Raw genomic sequence first — 23,375 nt, forward strand, 5'->3', positions numbered from 1 at the left:
CGCTAAAAGGGACGCCGTCATCGATATGTGATTGTGAATCTCCACGGCAGAAGCCTCTACGAGCTATCGATTCCACCACCTGTCGACCGCAGATACATCTACGTACTTGAAGAAGCATGTCAGGGAGATTTCCGATGGTCCTCGCAGCTGGTGCTGGAGATGTCGGTGGAATTGAATGTAATTAAAACTCGTAACAAGATTAATTCGTACGCCTGTATACAGTTCCATTGAAATCACTGATGTACATTTCACCGACGCTGTTTTTACCGAGAACAATTCACAGATGTCAGACTTGATCGACGACTATAACTTCGACCGACAACAGCTTTAACTGACGACAGTATCAAAGTATTAACCGACAACAACAATGACCTACACAGAATTTAAGCAATTGCTTGCATCAAGCTCGAACAGAGTATAATTTTGATTTAGAGGATTACACGAGACTGCATTCTCTGCTTTGTCTCCGTACGGAATATGCATGTATTTTCCTCTCGATTATTATCGCTATCGATTAAGACTGTTGTTGGTTAAAATTTGATTTACAGTAGCGATCATAGTATAGTGAGAAAAGTAGGGTGAAAATCGCTTACACGTAATCCGATGAAATCATTCACAGCAGATGGCTTGGTCAAGTTAAATGAGAATTTCTTAACCGTGGCATCGGTTTCCTAGCGATCAAAACCACAATCAACAGTCGAAAAAGAGCAAGGAGGACGAGAGTTTAATTGAATCTATACACAATTGCAGTGAATTATATGATTATAGTCACAAAAAGCATTGTGATACATCTGGCAAATTGTGGATCGATATAAAGTGAACGAATAAGAATGAAAGAGATTGCAACGGGGTTTCGTTGTACCTGACCGTTTAGTGTGAATGCCTTGCTAAAATTTTGATTGATCGTGAATTGACCGTAGCTTTGACGAGGCTTTGATGTAAATCGTCTCTTAACCGACAGAAGGTATGATCGATTGAATGATCGACATAGAATTCAACCAATTGTTTCTAGCAAATTCGAGCAAACTACGAGTTTGGTTTAGCGTTACATCAGCCTGCGTCCTAACTTTCTCAACCTAGAGAATATTTCGATCGTTATCGGTTAGCACTGCAGTCGATTAAAGCTGCTATCGGTCAGATGTCGTCAACGATGAAATCTTGTATGGCCTGGTGAAGATCAAATCAGACATAGATTAAGTTTGGAGTAAGTCTACTATGGTGCAGAAAGATCAAATATAATGTAAATGTAATGTAGATCAAGTCTAGTGTAGATCACGTTCAGTGTAGATCAAGTTTAGTGTAGATCAAGTTTAGTATAGATCAAGTTTAGTGTGGATCAAGTTTAGTATAGAACAAGTCCAGTGTAGATCAAGTCTAGTGTAGTTTAGTATGGGGTAAATCAAGTATGATGCAAAAGATCAAGTATAGTGTAGATAGATTAAGTTTGGGGTAGATTAAGTCCGGTGTAAATAGATCAAGATTGATGTAGATCAAATATGATGTAAATCAAATTTAAGGTAGATCGAGTCTGATGTGAGTAGATCAAGTATGGTGTAGATAAATCAAGTCCAGTGTATATAGAACAAGGTTGGTGCAGAGCAAGTCTAAATCAGGTCTGGCGTAGATCAAGTCAGATGTACATAGATCAAGTTTGGTGTAGATTAAGTCTGGTGTAGATAGATCAAGTCTGATGCACATAACTCAAGTTTGATGTACATAGATTAAGTCTGGTGTCGATGCTGTCGGTAAAAACAACGTGGTGAAATCTGTGTCTGCGATTTAAATGTGACAGTTTTAGACACGGTCCACGAAAGGGCGAGTTTTACGAAGAAACTCACAGCAAACTGCTTTAATGAAATGTTTGTGCTTTTATAACGAGATCTTAAGATATCTCGAAAATCACGCCCCTAAACACGAAGAATTATTGTCCTTCGGCCTCTTTATTTTAGCGAGAGTTCGCTCGTTTCTAAAATGAAACGATGTTAATTAAAACAAAATCTTCTCGTTATTAACGAATTCATTAAAAATAAAATTTCTAGCTTATATTTTAAAGAGAACAAACTTGTTCAAGCTCTAATTTATAATAAATGTGAATTAAGTTACTTTAATAGAATATACATCGATACTATATCTAGTTTCTTCTACTGCAAACTGTTTAATACTTAAAAATTGCTAACGAAAAATTCCATAAATATATCAGATTAAATACATAAAGTAAAACGACCAGCAAGTTACTTGCTAAAATGAATAGAGAATAAAAATTTTAATATGAAAATGTAGTAAAATTTTGTCCATTAATACTGTAGCAACTTTTTCCTGCTCCTATTTTTTTTTGCTCAAAGTAGTAATAGATATGGTTCTAATTTTTATAACAATTATTCGTATAATTGTTATTTTCATATTCTAGTTCACAAAGTCTTCGTGATGTAATTTTTCGTTGTTACGACATTATTATTATGAAATGAATTATTAGAGAAGAATAAATTACTTTTTTATTAAGTTTTAACTAAAATTTTAAACTCGTTAGTAAAAAATTATTCGCTCAATTAAACTTACATGCGTGAAAATAGACGTTAATGAACGATTCATTAAAGAATTTATCCATTTTGTATTCAAAGAACATTAAATTTACTCTATATATGTAGAAAAGGATTATTTATAAATTTTATTTCCTTAGCATCATATCACAAAGGGTGTACCAAGATTAATTAAACATTTTAAATTAATTAAAAGATTTTAATCAACCTTCTATAGGATAAAGTCGCAAAACCGACATTTCTACGCCGTGCGTACTAGAAGCAAAGAAGAATTGGGCAAATTAAATAGGCAAAAGCGCGTAATTGTCAATTTTCTACCAAACAAGATAACAGCTGGATCCTATTGTCGTTTTATCGACTTTCAGCGCGAGCAATGAGAAGTGAATTTGTCACCACTTCCGTTTCATGGTTAGAAATAGACTCGATTTTTCAGCGGATTGAAATGAAATTGAAATAGTTAAAGAAAAGCTTTTAAAATGGCCATCTGAATTATCATCTTGAGTAATAAAAGTTTCATTGTCCACGGTATAATAATGTTAACTCGAACAAACTTTTTTCGTAAGACAATGCACATTATTACTTTGCCATTTGAAACTTTTATGAAATATTCGTAATAATTTCGAGGACTCGCTACTAAAAGCAAAAGTATTTATTCAGTTACTATATTTTGTGCATAATATAGATTGGATATTTTACCGCTCTTAACATTATACATTTTTACATATTCTTTTACGAAAAATTAACTTCTTCATTCAGTTCTAGAAGTTCAAACGCTTTAAAGCCCTTTAATTTCTCTTCAGACTCAGAATAGCGTTAAAAACATCGCAACTCATATACTTAGAGATTTGACATTTGACCAAATTAGAATAAATGTCATCATTAATTTGACTTTGCAGATGAAAATTCTAAGAAACATATCAATCTTCTCGTTAGTTTCATTACGTTTTCCCATTAAAAACCTTAAAAAATTTCCAAACTTAAAAGTGTTGAAGTGATCGCCACTTCTAAGAAAACTCTACATTTGGTCTTCGGTTTTCTCAAGCGCTGAGGTCATCGATAGTGCATAGACAAAAGAATGCGTCGATGACAGACCATAAGCGGTACAAGTGCGACGTTGACTTCGGCATTCTTTTAGTCTCAGGGTAACATTGCTAGCGTGCGGATCTGGACCAGCTTACATTGTATTCCACACTTTGTACTTTAATATTCACAATACCTTACAATTTACCCACGCGTTTCTTTGATTCCACATACATCGAATAACCTTAACAAAAAGTGTTACGGTAAAACTATTTTTAATTTCTATCTTATTTTACCAAACATAGTCTATTCGTTTCTATTTATACATTTATTTATTCCTTCTTGGATGTTTTACAGAAAAATCTACATTAAAATAAACTAAAAAGTAAAATAAATTAAAATAAACTAAAAGGAAACAAAGATTATAAAAGCATTGAGTGATGTTTAAATAATCAAATTGTTGAAATAACGTTCCTTTTAGAAATGACATAAAAGTCGTATTCAGGCGAATATTTTATCTTCTACCTTTCGATATACATTTCCTTTGTATAGTTGAAAATTGGATCCGTCTATCAGATCAATCGTTCGTGTTCAAAGTGCTACATATTCAATATAATCATACTCACCATCGAATACAAGAGTGCTTTCATCACTTTGGAACTTAAGTTATTCTGCTCGGATCGATGAACATTTTGAAGAACCAAGGTCTTTAACCTATCTACCAATTTAACCTGCGTTATACATCGAAAGCTCTGGTACTTCGCTATTCTGCTCCCAAACCTTGTACACGTTAATCCAGCCATACAAATGTGTAATGCTGCGAGAAAGTTTTGTCGGTAGATTAGAAATGCCATAAGAAAATGTTCCGTTACTTCATCGTAATATTACTTCAATTTTGTTCTTATTACGATGTAATATCTAGAAGCTATTAATAAATTTAAAGTTGAGAGTTCTTATATATTTTTAATGCTAATTATTGAGGTTATTAGATGTGTGTGAATACAAAGGAACGCGTGGATAAATTGTAGGGTAGAAAATATATTTTAAATACTGAAATGTAAATACAAATCGGAATATAATTGAGTTGATCCAGATCTGCACGCTAGCAGTGCTACCCTATGTCTGAAAACCCTGAAGCCATCATCGCCTGTGTACAGTTTATGGTCTGTCTTCGTCCCAGTCTTTTGTCGATGACTTCAGTGCTTGAGGAAACTAAAAGAACAGATGTAGAGTTTTTTTTACAAGTGATGACCACTTCAACACTAATACTTCGTTACTATTGTCAAGTAATTACCGGAGAAACACATTTGATTTTTTGAAAAAGTAATCAAATGGCTATACGTTCGTGTAATATAAATAAATCCAAGTTTCTTTATGTAGACAGGCTTTCAGAGAAACAGTACAAAAGATGTTTTCCTTTTTTCTAAACTGTACACTTTAGATAAAAATACAAATGTCGATTATTTCTAAGAATGTTACGCTTGTTATGTATTGTGTGGTAAATTGGACAAGCGTTAAATTTTCGTCAAAAAATTGTCACTCTTTGAACCACTAGGCAACGTTATAACTTTGTGAAAAATAATCGTGCAGGCTGGAGTCATTTTGGTAGGAAAAGCCTTTAGTTTGACTCACAAAGGTCTCTTTTTCCGCAATGTACTTTTACATTTAAAAAATGGAGCGCAAAAAATAGACTGGTTCTACGGGGTTGAATAAATTTGTTAAATTAAAATCATGATGAATTCAAAAATTGGCGCCTTTCTATTACGAATTTACTTTAAAAATTCCTTTTTTACAGTCATTCTATCGCCCTTTTAAAATAAAAAACGTGCTGCCAGCATTAGAATAATTTCCGGCAAAATAATTACAGAGGGGTTGCACTGTTGCATTTAAATTGCGTGTGTGTATGTGTTTGGCATGTTTAGTCTGTGTGGATGTGTAATGTCAACATGTACGTTGCATATACTAACTACGCATATTAGACACTCCCACGTTATACATACACAGGAAAAAGAAGGCTAAACTTAGAAAATTCAAAAGTACAAGTTTCAATCGAATTTATTTTCAATAAAAAATCGATATCTTAGAATTAAACTAAAAGTTGTGTTTTAATTGAATCTATTCCTAATTAAAATTGCTTTTTAAAATTTTATAAATATAACTTTACACACCAGCCGAGCAATTTCACAACACGAGAATTAGTTATGTATGTCGTTCGTCTCCTATTACTTACACATACATACGTATGTATATAAGAAATAAAAAGCTTTCACATTTTCATCTCCTACAAACTGTATTCTTACATAACATCTTCTTTTTCCACTTGTATATTTATTTAAAATACAAGAACATAACACACGAATCTATATCTATACCTAAACATTCATGTTCCACCGTTTAGGATTGCTTCAAAATCATTATATTGTGGTTGAACTCGTCTTAATGCTGACAATAATTTCACATTATAAAAACAAGCATCAATGGTCCACAAAAATGCAAATGATGTTGGAATATTTTGCAAAACAATCTAGGAAGAACTTGTTTCTATTATTAGCAAATTTACATTTTCAAATCAACATTTCCTGATTACTTTTTCAATTATCTTCAATGGCGATGAAAATAATTTACATGTTCCTTTTACGTAACTTTTAACTAATTCATGGAAACTATCAGATATAAAACTTTCATTCAATAACAAAAACTTCCTAGTCAAAATATGCCTTTACAATATATTTCCTATTTGTAAGAAATTCAAAGTTGCAACAACGCACGTTGTGCACCTAACATGCAAAAATATGTAAGCTCTGCTCAAACTGCTTTCCTTTATCTGTGTCTAAGAAGACACAAATCTGCATGAACATCCAGGCTACTTTTAAAAGAACCTCGTTTCGACCAGCTATTTTCCTCTAAATTAGCTTCCAAGCGATAATTCATCGGTTTTACAAAAACCAGATGCTAGAAAATGGCACAAAGACCGGTACCTCGTCGCTCGATGCCACTGTTGTCTCTCAGTGCTCACGTGCAACGGCGATTTTTCAACTGTACAGGAGCATTTGGTCCGGAACAAAGTCGTCGGCAACGAAAGGAGAACGAGGTTCGCAAAACGAACAGGCCAGTTCGAAACGATACAACACGGACAAGTCTCGTCATTAACCTCAGTTACACGTGGCACGCGTGTATAGTCGCCGCAAGCGAGCACTAGCCGAAGGCAAACCGGTTGTACGCAGTACCTGGTAGGTTGTCGCAAACGGTCGGTTCGGAGGGTTAGTCGGAAGCTAAAGAGGGTGGTTTCGACGTTGAAGGATGGCGTGTCGCTGGGAGACGCGTGCAGAATACCTGGCAGCGCACGTACACGCATAAGTACACAGAGAAACGGATGTGACTCTTGTCAGTGTAACGATCTGAAACGTCGCTGCCACACACTCTCTCTGTTTCTCCGTTGCTCCTGTTCTCGATTTCAAATCCCGTCTTTATCGAACGTCACGGCCGACCAAACAAGTGTTCGCCATATGGTACAATACGGTTATGAATCGTCAAGCAGTGACGAACCGTGCTGTCACTGTGAAAAATTACCAAGAGGAGGGAGAAACGTCATGGAAAACGTGTCGGTACAATTTGTGCAGTACAAACGAGAACGCGGCAACGATTAAATTTGTACCGCCTCCAGATACGGGGGACGAAGACAGACAGACAAAGCATGTAAACGTAAAGAAACGAGAGAAAGGAAAAACCAACGCCTAGTAAATGGAAAAATATAAAAATTTCAACGGGGACAAAGCAACTAGTACATATACAGGGTGTTTCAGTTGTATCCGCTCAAACGGTGTCAGCATAAAATCACGTTGGTTAAAATCACGATGGCATTCTGATGGCAATAGACTGAATCTATCAACGATGTTAACTTCCTGTTTGCAAGAACGGACGACATTTTTTGTAAACATGAAAAATCCATGGAACGAGAGTGCATTCATTTAAAATTATAGTATTTTTGTTGTAACTTTGTAATGGAGCGTTCACGATTCATTATTTATATAATATCTTTCCTTAAAACACCCTGTATATAGGTATATCCTATTTAACCGGAAACGTTGAAATATCTGAAGAAATACGAATGATACGAAGAAATGTCTGAGACAAAAGTTGTACGGTATCGCGGGGAATATTCTGTTTTGCATAGTTTACTTTGTGACGACCTTAAAACGTCCTGCAACGGTGACATTAGAATTTTTATTTTTTATACCGCCATTTCTTATTACATATTCTTCCATATTCTTAACAGTCAAACGTTTTCAAAACGCTACAAACTTGTGTCTTTCGCACCATCCGCTGAACTGTCCGGGAAACAGTATGTCCTCGTTGATATCATACAACTTTTTTCAGACATTTGAACGTTTCTAGTGACAAAGGACATATTGTGTATATAAACTGTGCAATCATTTTTACTGTGCGATTGTACAATAATTAATAATTGATTAGTTCAAAAATTATAACGTTTCATCCATCGTTATCGCTTAAAATATGTCTGTTATGATTAACATTTTATAGGAAAGTTTCTTAGAAAAACTGTACAACTTGCGCAATTCTATAAAAAGGTTTCTTACGAAACTACCTTTATCTTACTGGCAAGGATTAATAAGAAATAAAAGTCAACTTGTCTCGTCTTTTTAAATTAAACGCTACATTTAACTCGTTTAAACAAAGTAGTAGCTACATTAAAGTAACTCGTGAAACGAGCTCAATGACTTACAGTAGTAAGAGCTTTCGGAGTCCGATGTGAATTAACATTCTGTTTAATCTTCTGCTCTTGTGAAAATTTCTCTTCCTTATCGGCATTTTTTTTCAACATTTTAATTACAGTAAAAAAATCAACAGAAGTGATCAAATAGCTTGACGTCGATTCCAATACATTTTCAATATCGTTGAGATATCATTGCATTGTTATAGAAGATAGTAGCCTATTTATATCCACTAACGTTGCCATAATTCTGCTCTGATAATCTGCTTTTTCACAACTTGTGGAAACTGTACGAGCCCTCTACGAATCATCCCTCGTGGAAACGGCTTTATCAGTAAATCAGATGAATTGTAATTTCAATAAAACGGGACGAATTATTACGTCGAAACGGATCTACGACACATAGATGGAATATCACGCGACAGATAAAACTATTTTCGTGCAATTTCCTATGGCAAATAGCATGGCGAAACTTTACATCGATGTAAGATTCGGCTCGCATTGGCAGAGATATTACTGGATCATGTGAAATTGTTCTGAAACTAATCTGAGAATCGTGTGTAACTATTGCTGTAAAAGTGTTTCTGACACAATTTCTTGAAACTTTCCATTTCTCTTAGTTGCTTGCAAAGATTTCGAAATTTATAAGAATGCTGAAGTTTTCTCTCGTAATTCAAATGTTCTGTTCTTACACTGCTTCCTGGCTATGTTTTTCTTTTGCAGATAAATTGTTTCTGGCTTGCCTTTATCCACGACCTTTAAGTATAATCCTATTGTACATGGAATAAAATTAACGATTTCTTTTTATTTATTTTTTATTACATTTATTACATCTTCTGGTCAGACATGTGTATAAATATTGAATAATAGCTACAATAGAATGTAATAAATACAGTAATAAATGGAATATAGTACTGTAATAAAATAATAATAAATGCTAAAAAGCTTGTAAATAACAAGCTTAGTACTGGTATTTAGTAAGTAATTAGTTAGCTATTAATTAACTAGCAAGTTGGTATAACTCGTATGGAACTATAGAAGATGCAAAAGGTCTGTTCCTTTTAGGAAGCTTACAGATCTTTACAATGTGTTCTATTAGTTAGAAGTGATCGTATATTGTCCAGTATCTTAGTAGAGTTAAATCAAGTAGAGTTAAACTGTTTTACTGGTTGTTAAAATAATGAAATGTGGTAAAAAAGGCTTAATTTGTAGCAAAGATAAAAAAGATTATTGCATTATAATTTGAATTTTGAGAATTGGAGGGTTAAAGGACTCATACGTATGATATGAGTCATGCAATACGTTTTCGAAGTGGGTACGACCTACAATAAATAAAATATAGCCATTCCATTTAAGAGAATAATCTTGATTTTTTCATCTTATTAATCCTTTCAACTCAATATAGAACTATTGTTATTACATGCTCTAAAATCATTCTATTTTCGAAATTTTATCTACGAAAATTCGTATGAAACTGCAATGATAACAGAGACATTTTGCATGACGAAACTAGGCGAAATAAAAATTTCAGTATAAAAGAGTGTACGAAATAGATTAAGAAAGGGAAAACGAGGAACATTTTTATAAGACTGTAATTATAGCAGACATTTTGAGCGATGAAACTAGGCGAAACACTCTGTATAAAAGAGTGTGTAAAATAAATTAAGAAATAGAAAAGAAAGGTGTGAAAATAAATGAGGTACGATTTGTAGAGAGAATGAATAGCAGAAAGGTATACAAGATAAAGGACAAAATAAGGAGAAGAGAAACTGGAAGAATAATATGAAAGCAGAAGAGAAGCAGCAAGGCAACGTGAGGAAAACAGAGTTCGCATCGGTAATGAGCGCAAGAGGTCGGTTCTCCGATGCAGAAACTCTGAGACAGTTTATCAACGTGGTGAATAGGAAAGAGGAAAGCTCGTTTGCCGATAGAAATATATTATCGATGCTCTCTATCTCCTACAAATAATGAAAGATTAATGCTGTCTCTTCTAAAAATGTTACTTTCCATCGTAAAACGAATTTTCAGAATAGATGGTGCAGTAACTTTTCTCGCGATTTCTATTAAAAACGTAACTTTCACTATATTTTACTAGAAACAAAAGTATTGCTAGCCGATGATGAAACTAGAAACTTTTAGTTTAGAAAGGAAGACTCTTCTCGCTATAGAATTTGCTTCATAAACTTTATTCTCGGCATGCGAGATGAAAAGCAACTGAAAGTAAAATGAACCTTGAGCTCGGTATTGTAGTATCGAAAATTATTATAATTAGTTTATTAATAATAAATGGATGAAACAGATGTTAATTAAACAGTAAACGATGGTTATTTAACATGAACTAATCGCAACAATGTATTATAATTAAGACAACTAGATAATTAGTTAACAACTCTCGTCACCACAGATTCAACTCTCTCTCAACAACGCTAACAACACTATCTTGACAACGCAATCCGCACACTCTGGCTTCTCAACTCATACTGCCGTTAATTCGTTTATGTCCCATAGCAACCCCTTGTCTTTTCTCTTAGCCTCATATCTTTTGTCTTAGCCTCACCACACACATGCTCAGCAACCGCTTGTTTATAATTCACAAGATACCCTCTGTTACGACCGTTCGCGGAGAGACGCGGTCGTGAGGAAAACGCGTCAGCGAGAGGCGTAAATTCTCGCTACGATTCGGCTAATCGACGCCGCGAAATAGTCGTTCCCCGTGTTTCGATTAGGATAACAGGGGTGGTTAATTGAAATCAACGCTGTGTTAACAGGTTAATATGACGTATATATTCAACAATAGATCACACAATATTATGAGCGTCACAAGTATTTGACGATGAGTACAATTAATGCGTTACAGAAACTATGACCCGATTTGACGATATCTCTCGATGAGATAGTTAGACTTTACAAACGGATTGATTTGAAGGTAGAACCGTGGTAGACTTATTGACTGTTCGGACGACGAAATTGGACTACCCTGAGAGTGACGATGCTGTGTCAGAGGAGAGCTAGGAAAGGGTGTGTCTAACGCACGGGATCATCGGATTCGTAGATGACAGTTTTTTGGCCCGGAAAGTGAGGGTAATAGACATTGTTTCTATTGGCCATTACGATTGTTGGTGGACTAGGAGGGGTCTTAGCCGCCCTCGATAGAAGGTTGGTGGTGGGAAGCATCGCACGTGTGAAAATAACTAATTTTAAGTGTTTTCCGGACACAAACCAGAGATCTTAGAAAATACTTTCGTAGAAAAGATCCTTGTTCGACCTGAGAGTCTTTAGTTGAAATTTTCTAAGATTTATGGTCGGTCCTTGAGATTCTTTAGAGTACGCAATAAGGATGTGCAGACATATGGTTGCCATCCCGCTCGCGATGCGACGCCTGGTCCAGGTAGAGAGTCGGCCGACGTAACACCCTCAGGCCCCTCGTCCACGATATTACAGTATTTATCTGTTTTCCTAGCCTGTTTTAATCTTTGCTCACAACACTCTTTAATTAATTATGAGACTGATATAGGCGCTAATTCTTCTCGGACGCAGAGGCGTAATTTAACTTTCGCGAGAAATTTTTCAGCCCACAAACGTACGTTTAATAAACCGATTGATGCTATAAATCTCGTAGTTTCGAGATCTTTAACTTATTCCTACGAGACCTATTAATTAAGCAATTAAATAGAACTGTGTATTTTAAATAGTGTGAAAAAGACTTGAATAAAGAAATGTTTAAAATTTCGTGAACGATCTTTCATGTACATCTTCTATAACATAAAAACTATCTCGAAATATAAAAAGAATTGTAAAGAGGAGAAAACAAGTAAAAGTATATGTATATTATTGGTGGAGTGTTGATTGATTTATAAAAATTGATGAATCAACGTGTAATTGACAATTGAGTCGTTCACAGGGCAAAGTGGTCAACTTCAATTTTTGAAATTTTTTAGATCTTAGTATCAAGCTCATCTTTTATAATTACATCAATTTTCCTTGCTTCTTGGTTTGTGAAATTAATTAATTTGACAGATAAGCAGTTTAATTAATAAGCCAACGAAGAGCAAAAGTTCTCGTTAAAGTAGGAAGAAATAAGAAGTCAAAGAGAAAGGATCCTACGATAAGTTTCTCAATCTATTTCCTTGCATCTCATCACGAGACTGGTCCTTCGAGTAGTTTGTTAATCAGCAGACGCGGATATAAGTATCGTGCTAGTAGACTGCGAATTTTTATGCAAATTCCTATTTTTCAGAATATAATTAAAACAGTGGAACCTTGGTGGAAAATTGTTTTACCTAGCAAGTATTGTAGGAAGCACTATACTTTGAACAATACGTGCATTTCGTGCAATTCTGTACTTTCAAATTTCCTATAAATGTATACAAATTTTTATTGTACGTATTTGAACGGTATTTGTTCGCCACAAAATGACAGCGAAGTCAGAAAATCGACACGGATATAGGATAACTGCATTCGATATCGAACACCAGATTTTAAAAACTTCCCAATAAAAAGAAACATGCTCGTTTCCAATGAAACCAGAACAAGACAAAATCGATAGTAGTGTGTTAAAATAAACGTTACGTTAAAATAGTGCTAGTTTAAATTTATACAAAAATTTAAGCGTTATCTTGAATTCATGATAAAAATGTTAAAAGAAACAAAAACAAAAAAAAAAAAATGAAATGTAACGAGGTAGCAAAATATGTAGTATCGAATATGGGACACTCAGAAAATTTGTAAAAAATTCTCGAATAACTTTATTTTCATTACAGCGGCCCAAATTTTCATAAGGCCATTATGTTCCTTGGTAAAATCTTACAATCATTCTATTTTAACGACAAGTTTGTGTATGATAGCATTTTGGGAAAATTAGAAAAGAAACACGTGTTTCGGTTGTGACAATGGAAGTGGCATTTCTTTTAAAAGATATAAAAAATATAATTAATGTAATCGAAAATGTCATTAAAAGATGTAACAAATATAAATATAACGTAAAAATATAATTTAACAGGAGATAAAATGCAAAATTTCTATAAAACCAACGCGCTCTTTAAATAAATAAAATGAAAATTGACAGTAACTTCTTCGCTGTTTCCATATTGATAGTTTATACAAATTTTCTAATGTTTTTCTATCGATAGACATCCACGTTTGATAATTCACCAATGGAATTATATTGCCTGCAATGGGCATGAAATTTTCTTGCAATTATTCCCCAAAGATTTTCTATGGGATTCGAATCTGGGGAACAAGCTGTCCATCTAAATCTTTGATATTCCTTTTCACGTAGCCATCGTTTTGTACGTTTTGGCATATAAACCGAAGCGTTATCGTGTTGATAAATAAAATTACCATCCCCAATTCTTTCTGTGAATAGTATTAAAACCATTTCTACATATACGTTTCTTTTCTACTTCTTCCAAAATGGTATCATACACAGACTTGTCATTAAAATGGGATACTTATAAGATTTTACTATAAAACGTACAGTGGCTTCATGGAAATTTCAGCAACTGTGTGTACACGTACTCTCATGTTTCTCCTGCCATCTTCCTGTCCAATTTCTTGATCCAAGAGAAACAAGCATCACCAACACTGAACTATTTATCTCGGTAATTATTCGCAGCAACATCCATTAAAGGATACATAAATTCTTGACCAAGAAAGTAAATTCACTGTTAAGAACGAGCTACGTTCGTAGATTTACGGCCGTAAATTGCATGTATACGTCTAACGTATTTAGCGGGATTTATCTTTGAAGACGTTTTTCAAGTTGTTCGCGGAACGAGGATAAGGATGTTAATTGGTCTCGCTTAATTATTCTTCAATTACATTTGCTGCTGCACCTTACTGTCTTGCCTCTCGTCCCTCCTTAGCTTGATTCTTTCTGGCAAAAAAAACGGCGTGCAACGCTGTGTAGTTACAGGAGTACATATTACTTGGCGAAGCAATTTGCAGTTACTGTGCTGGCAATGACTCAAAATAGCTAAGCGTCTGTTACTTCCCACGCACGAATTACGCTGCGCCGCCTTCAGCCTATTCGGCTGGTCCGCCTGTTTTCCTTCAAACTTCTCCCACAATTTCCAATTTTAAGTAATCGTTCATTTGCGACATTACCGCGTTGCTCAAATTCGTTTACCATCGAGACATGATACAATGGCTGGCAAAACTGTTTGGACGCACGTGGAAAGTTATTGCGGATGCATTATGCGTATTGTACGAAGGATTTTGGGATATTTCGAAATTTTACGTATTTCTACGATTCTTCGCGTTGCAGTCGTATTTTTGTTAAGAGGCGTTCAGAGCATCGATATTATTGTCAATATTTAAACTTCTCGATATTATGTGAGTCTCTAGATTTTAGACGATCGATGTACCATACAGGATGTAACAGAACACGTGAGACCCACTTCGGGAACTGATTGTATACGTAAAAAGGATGAAAAAAGTTGATGTAAACGTATCTACCTATGTGTCTTCGTTCGTGAGATATAATGAATTTTGTAAGCAGAACAAACCCAGTGAAAATACTAAGTTGAAATACTAAGCTTCAGAATAGGACAAGCTTTCCGACAAATTCGGGAAACACCAGCAAGCGTTCAGAGCGTAACCGGATCCATGACAAGACCTTTACTGGTTTGCTTTGAAATACAGAATAGTCTTTCTGAGCATCTTCTATGATAGTAATTAGATAACATAGAATCAAAACAAAAACTTCGTTGTGTCTCATGAACGAACATAGATAAAACATATATTTACACGAGCTTATTTTTATTGTTCTAACAGGTTCTGTTACACCCTGTATATTGTCGATACGACGTTGAGAAACTTAAATATTGGCAATAATTAGCAATTAATTAGATAACACAAAAACGAAGCAGAAAATTCGTTTTATCTCATGGACGAACATAGATAGAACATATGTTCATACGAGCCTATTTTTATTGTTTTTACGTGTACAATCAGCTTTCGAAATGGGCACCACATCCTCTTACATCCTGTACATTGTCGATGCAATCATAAGAATCCTAAATATTGACTATAATATCGATTTTTAGAATGTTCCAATCCTCTTTAAATTTTCGTATCTTTTTTCTTTCTCCAGATTTGTCCAGAAAATTACGAAACTTCGGAACAAAGTATAACGTACTAATAAAGACACGACTGGAACCCGAAGAAGTATAAATATGTCATTTTGAAACTTCATTAACACTGTGACATGATACCACTATCATGATCATAGTAGTAAAATCTGAAACGAATCTGGAAGTGTATATATAGAAATTACAAGATATTCATTGGAAACATACATCTCGAAAGGATCAGGAAAATATTTGTACGATCAATTGTTTACTATATATCAGAATATTTAATGAGATCACTTTTTAGCGTTAATTGCATGTTCAAGATGATTATTAGAACTGTGTATTAATTTTTCGTTGGATGTATGTTTGCGATAAATGTATTGTAACTTGCAACTTATATCTATGTATATATGTATATTTTCATTGGTAAAAATTTATCAATATAATGACGATAATCGTGTCTCATCGCAGTGTTAATAAAATTTCAAGAAGTTTCGTATAGTACACGTAATATATTCATAAAAATTTCCTGCGTCAAATATTCGAATACTTTTCTGAACTGTCCCATATATTCAAAGCGTTTAAAACGGTGAAAACGAGTCACGGACATATAGCGGTAATTAATTTTAGTAATTAAATCGCTGCGCAAATGAATTATATCACGACGAGTAATCTTTCTAAGGACAGATTAAGCCGACACTGTTTAATCTAGCTGTCGTCATTCTTTCTAAGGAGATGAATTAATATCACTCACCTGTTCGACCCACAGATTCGTCGTCATGATCTGATTCTTCAAGTTCTGTAACAAAAGTAAAAAAATGACTTTTTAATTTATTGTATTAAGTACCCTTAGAGAATATTTAGATTTAAATATTAATTTTCTTATTTTTCTTTCTCGCTCCATTATGTTCTACAATATTTATGAATCTTTTTATTAAAAGATAAAATTACACATTAATGTGGATGAAAATGAATTATTAAACTATATGGAATACATAGGATGATTTGGAATATATGTGAAAAAGCAAGGAAAATGTTTCACACAGACTACAGAAATACACATGTATACGTCGTTATGATTTTGTCTGCGAACGCATCAGCCGTTTTCGCAGAAATTGTTCAGGTACAGCTGCTTAAGTGCAAGTTTCCAAATGTCTTAGCATAAATTGCCTTCTGTTGCCATAAATTACCATATTATTCGGATTCGTTGGCAATCTCCTGGAAAACTGTCGAAGAACTTAAACGTTATCTACTGGCTTATTCTACACGAAAGATCACATAAATTAAAAATGCAATGACTGAGTTCATAATCAAATGTATTTACCATTTATATTTACCATTTTTTTTGACCAGATGCATTAACATCATTTATCTATTCGATCCATGTGCATTTTTACTTCGAATTGCCTAAAATAAGATGAAGCATAACGAAAAAATAACGGTGACATCGTAGTCATTCGGAAAAAGTAATTGGAAAAATTATTAAAATTAAAAATTTTCCCATAAAACGAATTGTGCATTAATCATTTCTCTGTGAGACCAAAAATAAGGAGATGTTCAATTTTGTCGGAGACGTTCAGTCTAAAAAAATAAGACAAGGACTTTATAATTATGTTTTGACAATCGCAAGACAAGATTATCTATAGAGAAAGTCTTTCAAATTAGACTGCCCATGTTTGTTACGTGGAAAATAAAGCTTGTCACTGTGGGAAAGTGAGAAAAACGTATATTTGTAAAGAACTCTTCAAATATCGACTCTACCGTAATTTTTAACGGAGCTTTAATAATATATTTACGTTTTAAATAAAGTTTATTTAATATTTGCTGCATCCGTGCGTACAGCACAGTGTAACAAATACAGTATATCGGATGTGACGCAGAGGCCACTTGGCGTATTAACACAATTTGCTTTTTGCTTGCGAGACTTGCGACGATTTTTGACAATTGCGAGACGAAGTGAATTTGAAGCGCCTCTTTAAATTTCAAAATTCTTCTGAGAAAACGTCGGTATCTCAAAACGAACCAGTGTAAATTTACATGGAAAGTCGTGACGAACAGTTCAGCGGAAGCCAGTCCAATTCGGCGCGAGCAAAAGAGATTAAAATCTGACGTTAATTATTTCAAGTATAATCAAAATAAGAAGAGTTGAAGTGAAAAGTTGGTAGACGATATTACTCGCTAATTAAAACGTACGTCGAGTGATTATTCGCCAGAGGATATATACTTTGAAAATTCGTAATACTTCATTAAGATAAATATAAATTAGGCTGCGTACTTGAAAAGTTTGCAATATTTCATCAAGATAACAATTATTAATTTACGATATTGCCAGAAGATCGAAAGTTTGCTGGAGGTTTGACTTTGTCCGTAAATTATTCATTCTTTGAATCGGTCTTTGCGAAACATTTGAGATATTTTCCTGGTTCCTCACCGCTAATTTAAATCCAACGCTGTGCAAGTTTTAACGAGTTCGGTATCTGCTCTGCCTCGAGAAGAACGAAACTGTGCGACAGCTGTGAAATGTAAATGCCGCAGAGGTACCAAAGGAACAAGAACCGAACGAAGACAGAGTTCAATGAACGAACTTTAAAACAATATCTATGTCTCTTTTAGCGTTGTCGCTGTTTCATGAAAATGCTTTTTCATGCTAAGTTACTCCAAATATTATCAATGACACTTTTACTGAAAGCGTAAAAGCTGAAATTGATTACAACGTCGTAACTACTGCGAAGTTGTCTCTTCTTCGATAACTTGCGTTATCGTCGAAGCATATGGTTTTTGCAATTCTAACTGCTTCCTTCTTTGCTTCACTGAAAGACGCTGACGCATATTTAACGATATGAAGAATCCCTGTCATCTTAAACAAGCATATTTCTCGTGTATTAAGAAGATTGATTGGCAAATTTGAAAAGCGTCGCTGTATAATCGCGAACAGTATGAAGAGACTAAATACCAAGCACGTGTACGAGGGAATCAAAATACCAACTTGACGATATGGGGCTGATAATAACAAATTCAATGCTTAATTTAGTTTGTTATTTTAAATGGTTAATTAAGTTCTTAATTTAACTCTAACTAAATAATTAATTATACCTCAATTTAATTAAAATAATTCTATTTAAAATTTTTGGTAAATTTATATTGGTAAATGGTTACATTGTCGAAGATAATCAGAAGACTTGTATAGTATACGACAAACAATAAGAAAAATTCAAGAAAATTATGTTTGTACTTCGAGATTAGCTATTTAAATCCCAAAAATATCTAGTCCTATATAACCACTATTTAGTTATAAAAAAAAAATTCATAAAAATCGCTGGCTTCCATTGTTGTTACATCGTCCTTAAAACTTTACGAGTACTTGTACATCTGATTATTTTTATTACAAAACATGTTCGAAATAGCCACTATGTATGCCAGTATATCGATACAATGTAATTTGCGAACCAGTGCATGTCTTATCGTCTCTCAGTTTATTTGCCGAATATACCGCGGAAATTCGTTCCACCGTATCTGGTGAAATTGTCGGCGCATCTCGATACATAGTATTTTTCAGTGTTCTTAGCAAGAAAGACTCTGAAGTTATTAAGAGCAAGACTGAGCTAGCAAGGAACTACGTGCTCACGTTCTACCCATCGATTTGGAAAAATTTCCTCACCAACGTTTGTCACTTTTTCATCGCTGTTTAGTGTACCAGGCATCCATCGTGCTGGGAGTATTTCGTTAAAATAACATACTTCGTAAGAACTCATTTTTCTTATATCTTTCATGTAAAACATCAACTGCCTCAGAATAAAGTAAATTTGTTTTATTATTTTGATATTCAGAATTCGTTAAAAAGAATTGAACATTTTACTTGGAAAATCAGAATTTGTCTGCAGCTATCCAATTCTACTGATTACCGTCGTATTATGTTGTTTGGACATTTTGTTCGTAAAAGCAGAATTTATCTCCGGTTATCTGACTTCACTTGTAAAGAAATCGTTACCGTCGTAATATTACGTCCTGTTCTCGATTATACGATTTTCGTGGATAATATTTTCGCTCGCTGTTCAAAATAACGAAGGTATTTGATGCAGACAGAGTTAGCAGAATTTTGGCAAATAATTATAATTTCATTCTCCGTCGACACAACTGTATTACACAAATTATAAATCAGACTGAACAGGAAGTTTGAAGTTCCGAAATGAGAGGAAATATTTGCAAAGCTCAGGTCACAAACTTCTAACGCAAAGTTGATTAAACTTACAACAAGAATGGAATTATATCGCAGCATACGATATCGTAATGGTTCGTTAATGGTATGTTAGTGATAATATTAGCCCTATGTACTTAATGAACTACATGTAATAATAACATTAATTAATAATGTTCAGAATCTTCAATGTTGATAACACAGTACAGATCCTGTTCCTAAATACCGATAAAACGATGCTGAAAATTATGATTTCAAAAATTTTTAAATTCTTCGTACGATCGTCCTATGAAAACGCGTCACTCAATGCAAATCAAAGCATAAACTAATCCATTGACCAACTTCTTGTGACAGTAAGAATACAGAACGATGTTATAATTACGATAGTCATGTCTCGTTACAGCGATAATGAAATTTTTAAAGTATTTCATGTAATATGATAAATTGGAAAAAGATCACGTAAATCCAGACTATGTGTAAATATATCGTATTTTTATTGTACTTGTATCTTACTGTATAGAGCATATTTGTTTTAAAACGATTAATAAATAAATATATTGTTGAGAATTGTGGATCTTAATTACCGAAATAAAAGCAAAGAAACACTAAGGTTACGCTTAGAATTTGTATTAAAATAGTTTTAGATTTATTTAATAAACGATTTCCAGGATCTTCGTCGATATACATTTGCACGCGTCTCAGCACTCTCTTTGTCTCACCATCTTCCATACCACACCGCCAACGGAACAGTTACATTCATCTGATTTTCCAGACGCTGTGCACACACATACTTCCATACACTCATATTCACATACGTGTGTCACTACTACGCGGCTGATCTAGTCCAGCACACAAAATTATACATATGAATGCGAAAATGAGTTAGTACACGAAGCCAAATCAACTCAAAGTTGTCGATCGATGTCATTCGGTTTGCTTATTTTATTGAGCAGTGTACGAGGATTTAAAATTGCAACACAAAATAACTATACGTCGAACGTCATAAAATTAACTATAACGAGTATTGTTATAATGTTTAGTACAAGAGAACGTCTCGCGAAAGCACATAAAAAGCACACGTCCAACGAAGCGATTCTCTAAATTACTTTGACAGACTTCGGAGCGATTCGACGCGCTCTTTTATAGCTGGGCACAGGATCACCGGCGAAAGTTCGTAGTTTTAAGAATTCGTCGCTAACGAATTTCCTTCCGACTGTCGATCGTCTGACGAGGTCGGTGTCCTGATGACACCGGCAGTCAGTGTTAGACGAAGACAACCTTAACAGGGCATCTGCCGGGATGACAGCTATCGGCTGCCTCGCGGAAGGTCCAAATCTGCCGCGTGTGTCTGAAGTTAGGCGACGATACGAACTATGATAAGCTACAAAATTTATGCGAGGCTAAGTCGTGGCGTTTTTAAAGGAAAACTGAAGCATCTGCGATATTTATGTGATGTTAACAATAGCCAGAGGTTTTGTTAGCCACGACGCCTCGTAAGAGTCAAACGTCAACCAAAGATTATTGTCAACTTTCTAACGCGTTTATGAAACCTTGTTTTTACATCGTTTTCAATGTAAATAATTGTAATTATAATGTAATTCAATAAAATAATATAAAACAATAATTGTTGTTCATCTGTTACCATCTTACGAAGCGAAAAAAACTTTTCGGACAACCTAACACATTTTTCTGTATATAATATGAGAAATATAGGACACCTCCAGGACAAAAACATAATCATTTGCTAAATGGCAAATTGAAAATCTAGATTTTTCGTTTTTCGTTTTATTACACCGCGGAAAGATTAAAACGCTGCGGCAGAAAACCGGTAATTTAACATGCTACAGTTGGACTCTGCGATATCGGTAAAATCACAGGTCGCCGTGTTAAGACTCCGCCGCCCGTATCGGCCGTTGCTCGTCGTTCAGCCTTCTCCTGGTTGCATCGCGGATGAAATTACATTTCTATTGGGACGTAACGCGATTACCGTGACTCGATGTCGCGCGTTTCAGGCGATGCGCTCGAAATAGTTTCCGCGATTTTGATCGACCTCGCGAATCTCATTGTCGCCGCTGTTCGACCAGGCTTAACGACGTTTGATCGATCGGTCGGTTTGAGTAGCAGTTACGGATTATCGTTCACGGGCTGTCGATGCAGCACAGTTCGTCGCCATTAAATCAGAGTCCATCGATCGGAGTGTAAATAAGATCAACGAGCCGCAGTGTCCGGCCGTTTGCATCATTTAGCCTGCAGAACCGCGTCGCTCTCCAATACAAACGGAAAGTATTTAAAACGCGTTAGTCTACAGACGATGCGGGTATATCGGAGCGACGATTTATTGTCAGTGTCATTTGCTCGCCGTATCAAAAGTCTATTACTCGTGGACAACGACGTCACGGTGCAACGACCTGCATTCGCTTCTCTGTATCTTGACCTATGTTTCATCGACATACCGGCACTCAAATAATTGTGACAAAGCCGCGGGGATATCGATCGTTCGAATTTCTCTCGCCTTTGATGAACGTTTACTGGTTTCATCATAAATCGAATGATTACGAGGAAAGCGAAGTGTGCGAGCAAACGGATATACATTGGACAAATGTGCATCGAGAATTTCCTTGTTACGTTCGAGATATAATTTGTTTCTCGAACATTATTTTCATTAGTTTATTTTTCGTACAATTGCAGTAAGCTTTCAAGCGGACTCGATGTAGCAAGAATTTGTATAGAAGGAAAGTAAAGAAGGACATTTTTAAGAATAAATAGGAAGACACTAAAAATATCGAGTATTAGATTTATTAGAACAATGAAGTTCTAGTACTTTATTTTGCCGGTAGAGAAGCAAAATTCAATAAATTGAACTGTATTGTAATTTATACCTGTGAACAGGAAGATAATTATCCTACTTTTTATGGTTGAAAAGGTTTCTTCAAACCAGCGCAAAATATTGAAATAAAAAAATGTAAGTTTGCATTATTATCAAAACAAGAAATATCCAAGTGTTTTATTGATATCTACGATCAAATCGTCCTTCTTGCTTCATTATTATGCACGAAGCTATCTTCCGATGGACTTGCAATTAAAAACAATTAGAAATAATGGCAGTAGGAAGAGCCGGGATATTTCTCGCTTCCTTCTAGTCGAAAGTAAATGCTAGCTGTTTCTAATCAATACATTAAATCTTAATTTTTCGACGATTTGATGTTTCAACGACGTGGTATGTTCAACACGTGGAACTTTTAAGACGAACTCGAATTTTGTTCTGAATTTATTATTTCTGTGTATATCAGTAATGTATCCATCCGATGAATATATCATCGCAAGCCTTTTGTAGTCTGACTCTCTGATTTGTACCGTCATGTTTATGGATGGAATTTTCTGCATATTTCTTGCTTGGGTAATACTGATAATTGAATTCTGTTTGTAGGCTACGGAAGCTGCAAAGGAGATTGTAGAGAATACGTCGACCTCGTTACAAACTGTTCGACTGCGTATTGCGTGTAATTCCGGAATTAGGAATACCATTACCAATTTTCGTTTCACTGCGTTCATTTTCCTGATACCTATCAGCCAATGATACAAATAGCGGAACGTGTACTGTATATGTATTAGGTTGTCCGAAAAGTTCCTTTCGTTTCATAAGGTGATAATAGATGAACAACAATTTGTTTTATATTATTTTATTGAATTAGGTATGATTCATTTCGTTATATTTCTATTATTATGTTCGTGCATAATTCGATAAACTAATATAAAATAGAAGACATTATGCGTCTATTATTTCCTTATAAAACGAAAGAAACTTTTCGGACAACCTA

General features: G+C 34.7%; 1 protein-coding gene across 5 annotated transcripts in view; it reads right to left on the reverse strand.

Moving 5' to 3' along the window:
* The window catches only part of Nachralpha4 (nicotinic acetylcholine receptor alpha4), a 367,080-nt gene that overhangs the window by 244,802 nt on the left and 98,903 nt on the right, over window positions 1-23,375 (reverse strand). For all 5 annotated transcript variants that reach the window (XM_072002506.1, XM_072002508.1, XM_072002507.1 and 2 more), the window contains one exon: window positions 16,117-16,161. In XM_072002506.1, coding sequence (XP_071858607.1) covers window positions 16,117-16,161 — 45 coding nt within the window. The remainder of the gene's footprint in view (window positions 1-16,116; window positions 16,162-23,375) is intronic.

Source organism: Bombus fervidus, chromosome 4, assembly GCF_041682495.2.
Source record: "Bombus fervidus isolate BK054 chromosome 4, iyBomFerv1, whole genome shotgun sequence".
Lineage (NCBI taxonomy): Eukaryota > Metazoa > Arthropoda > Insecta > Hymenoptera > Apidae > Bombus > Bombus fervidus.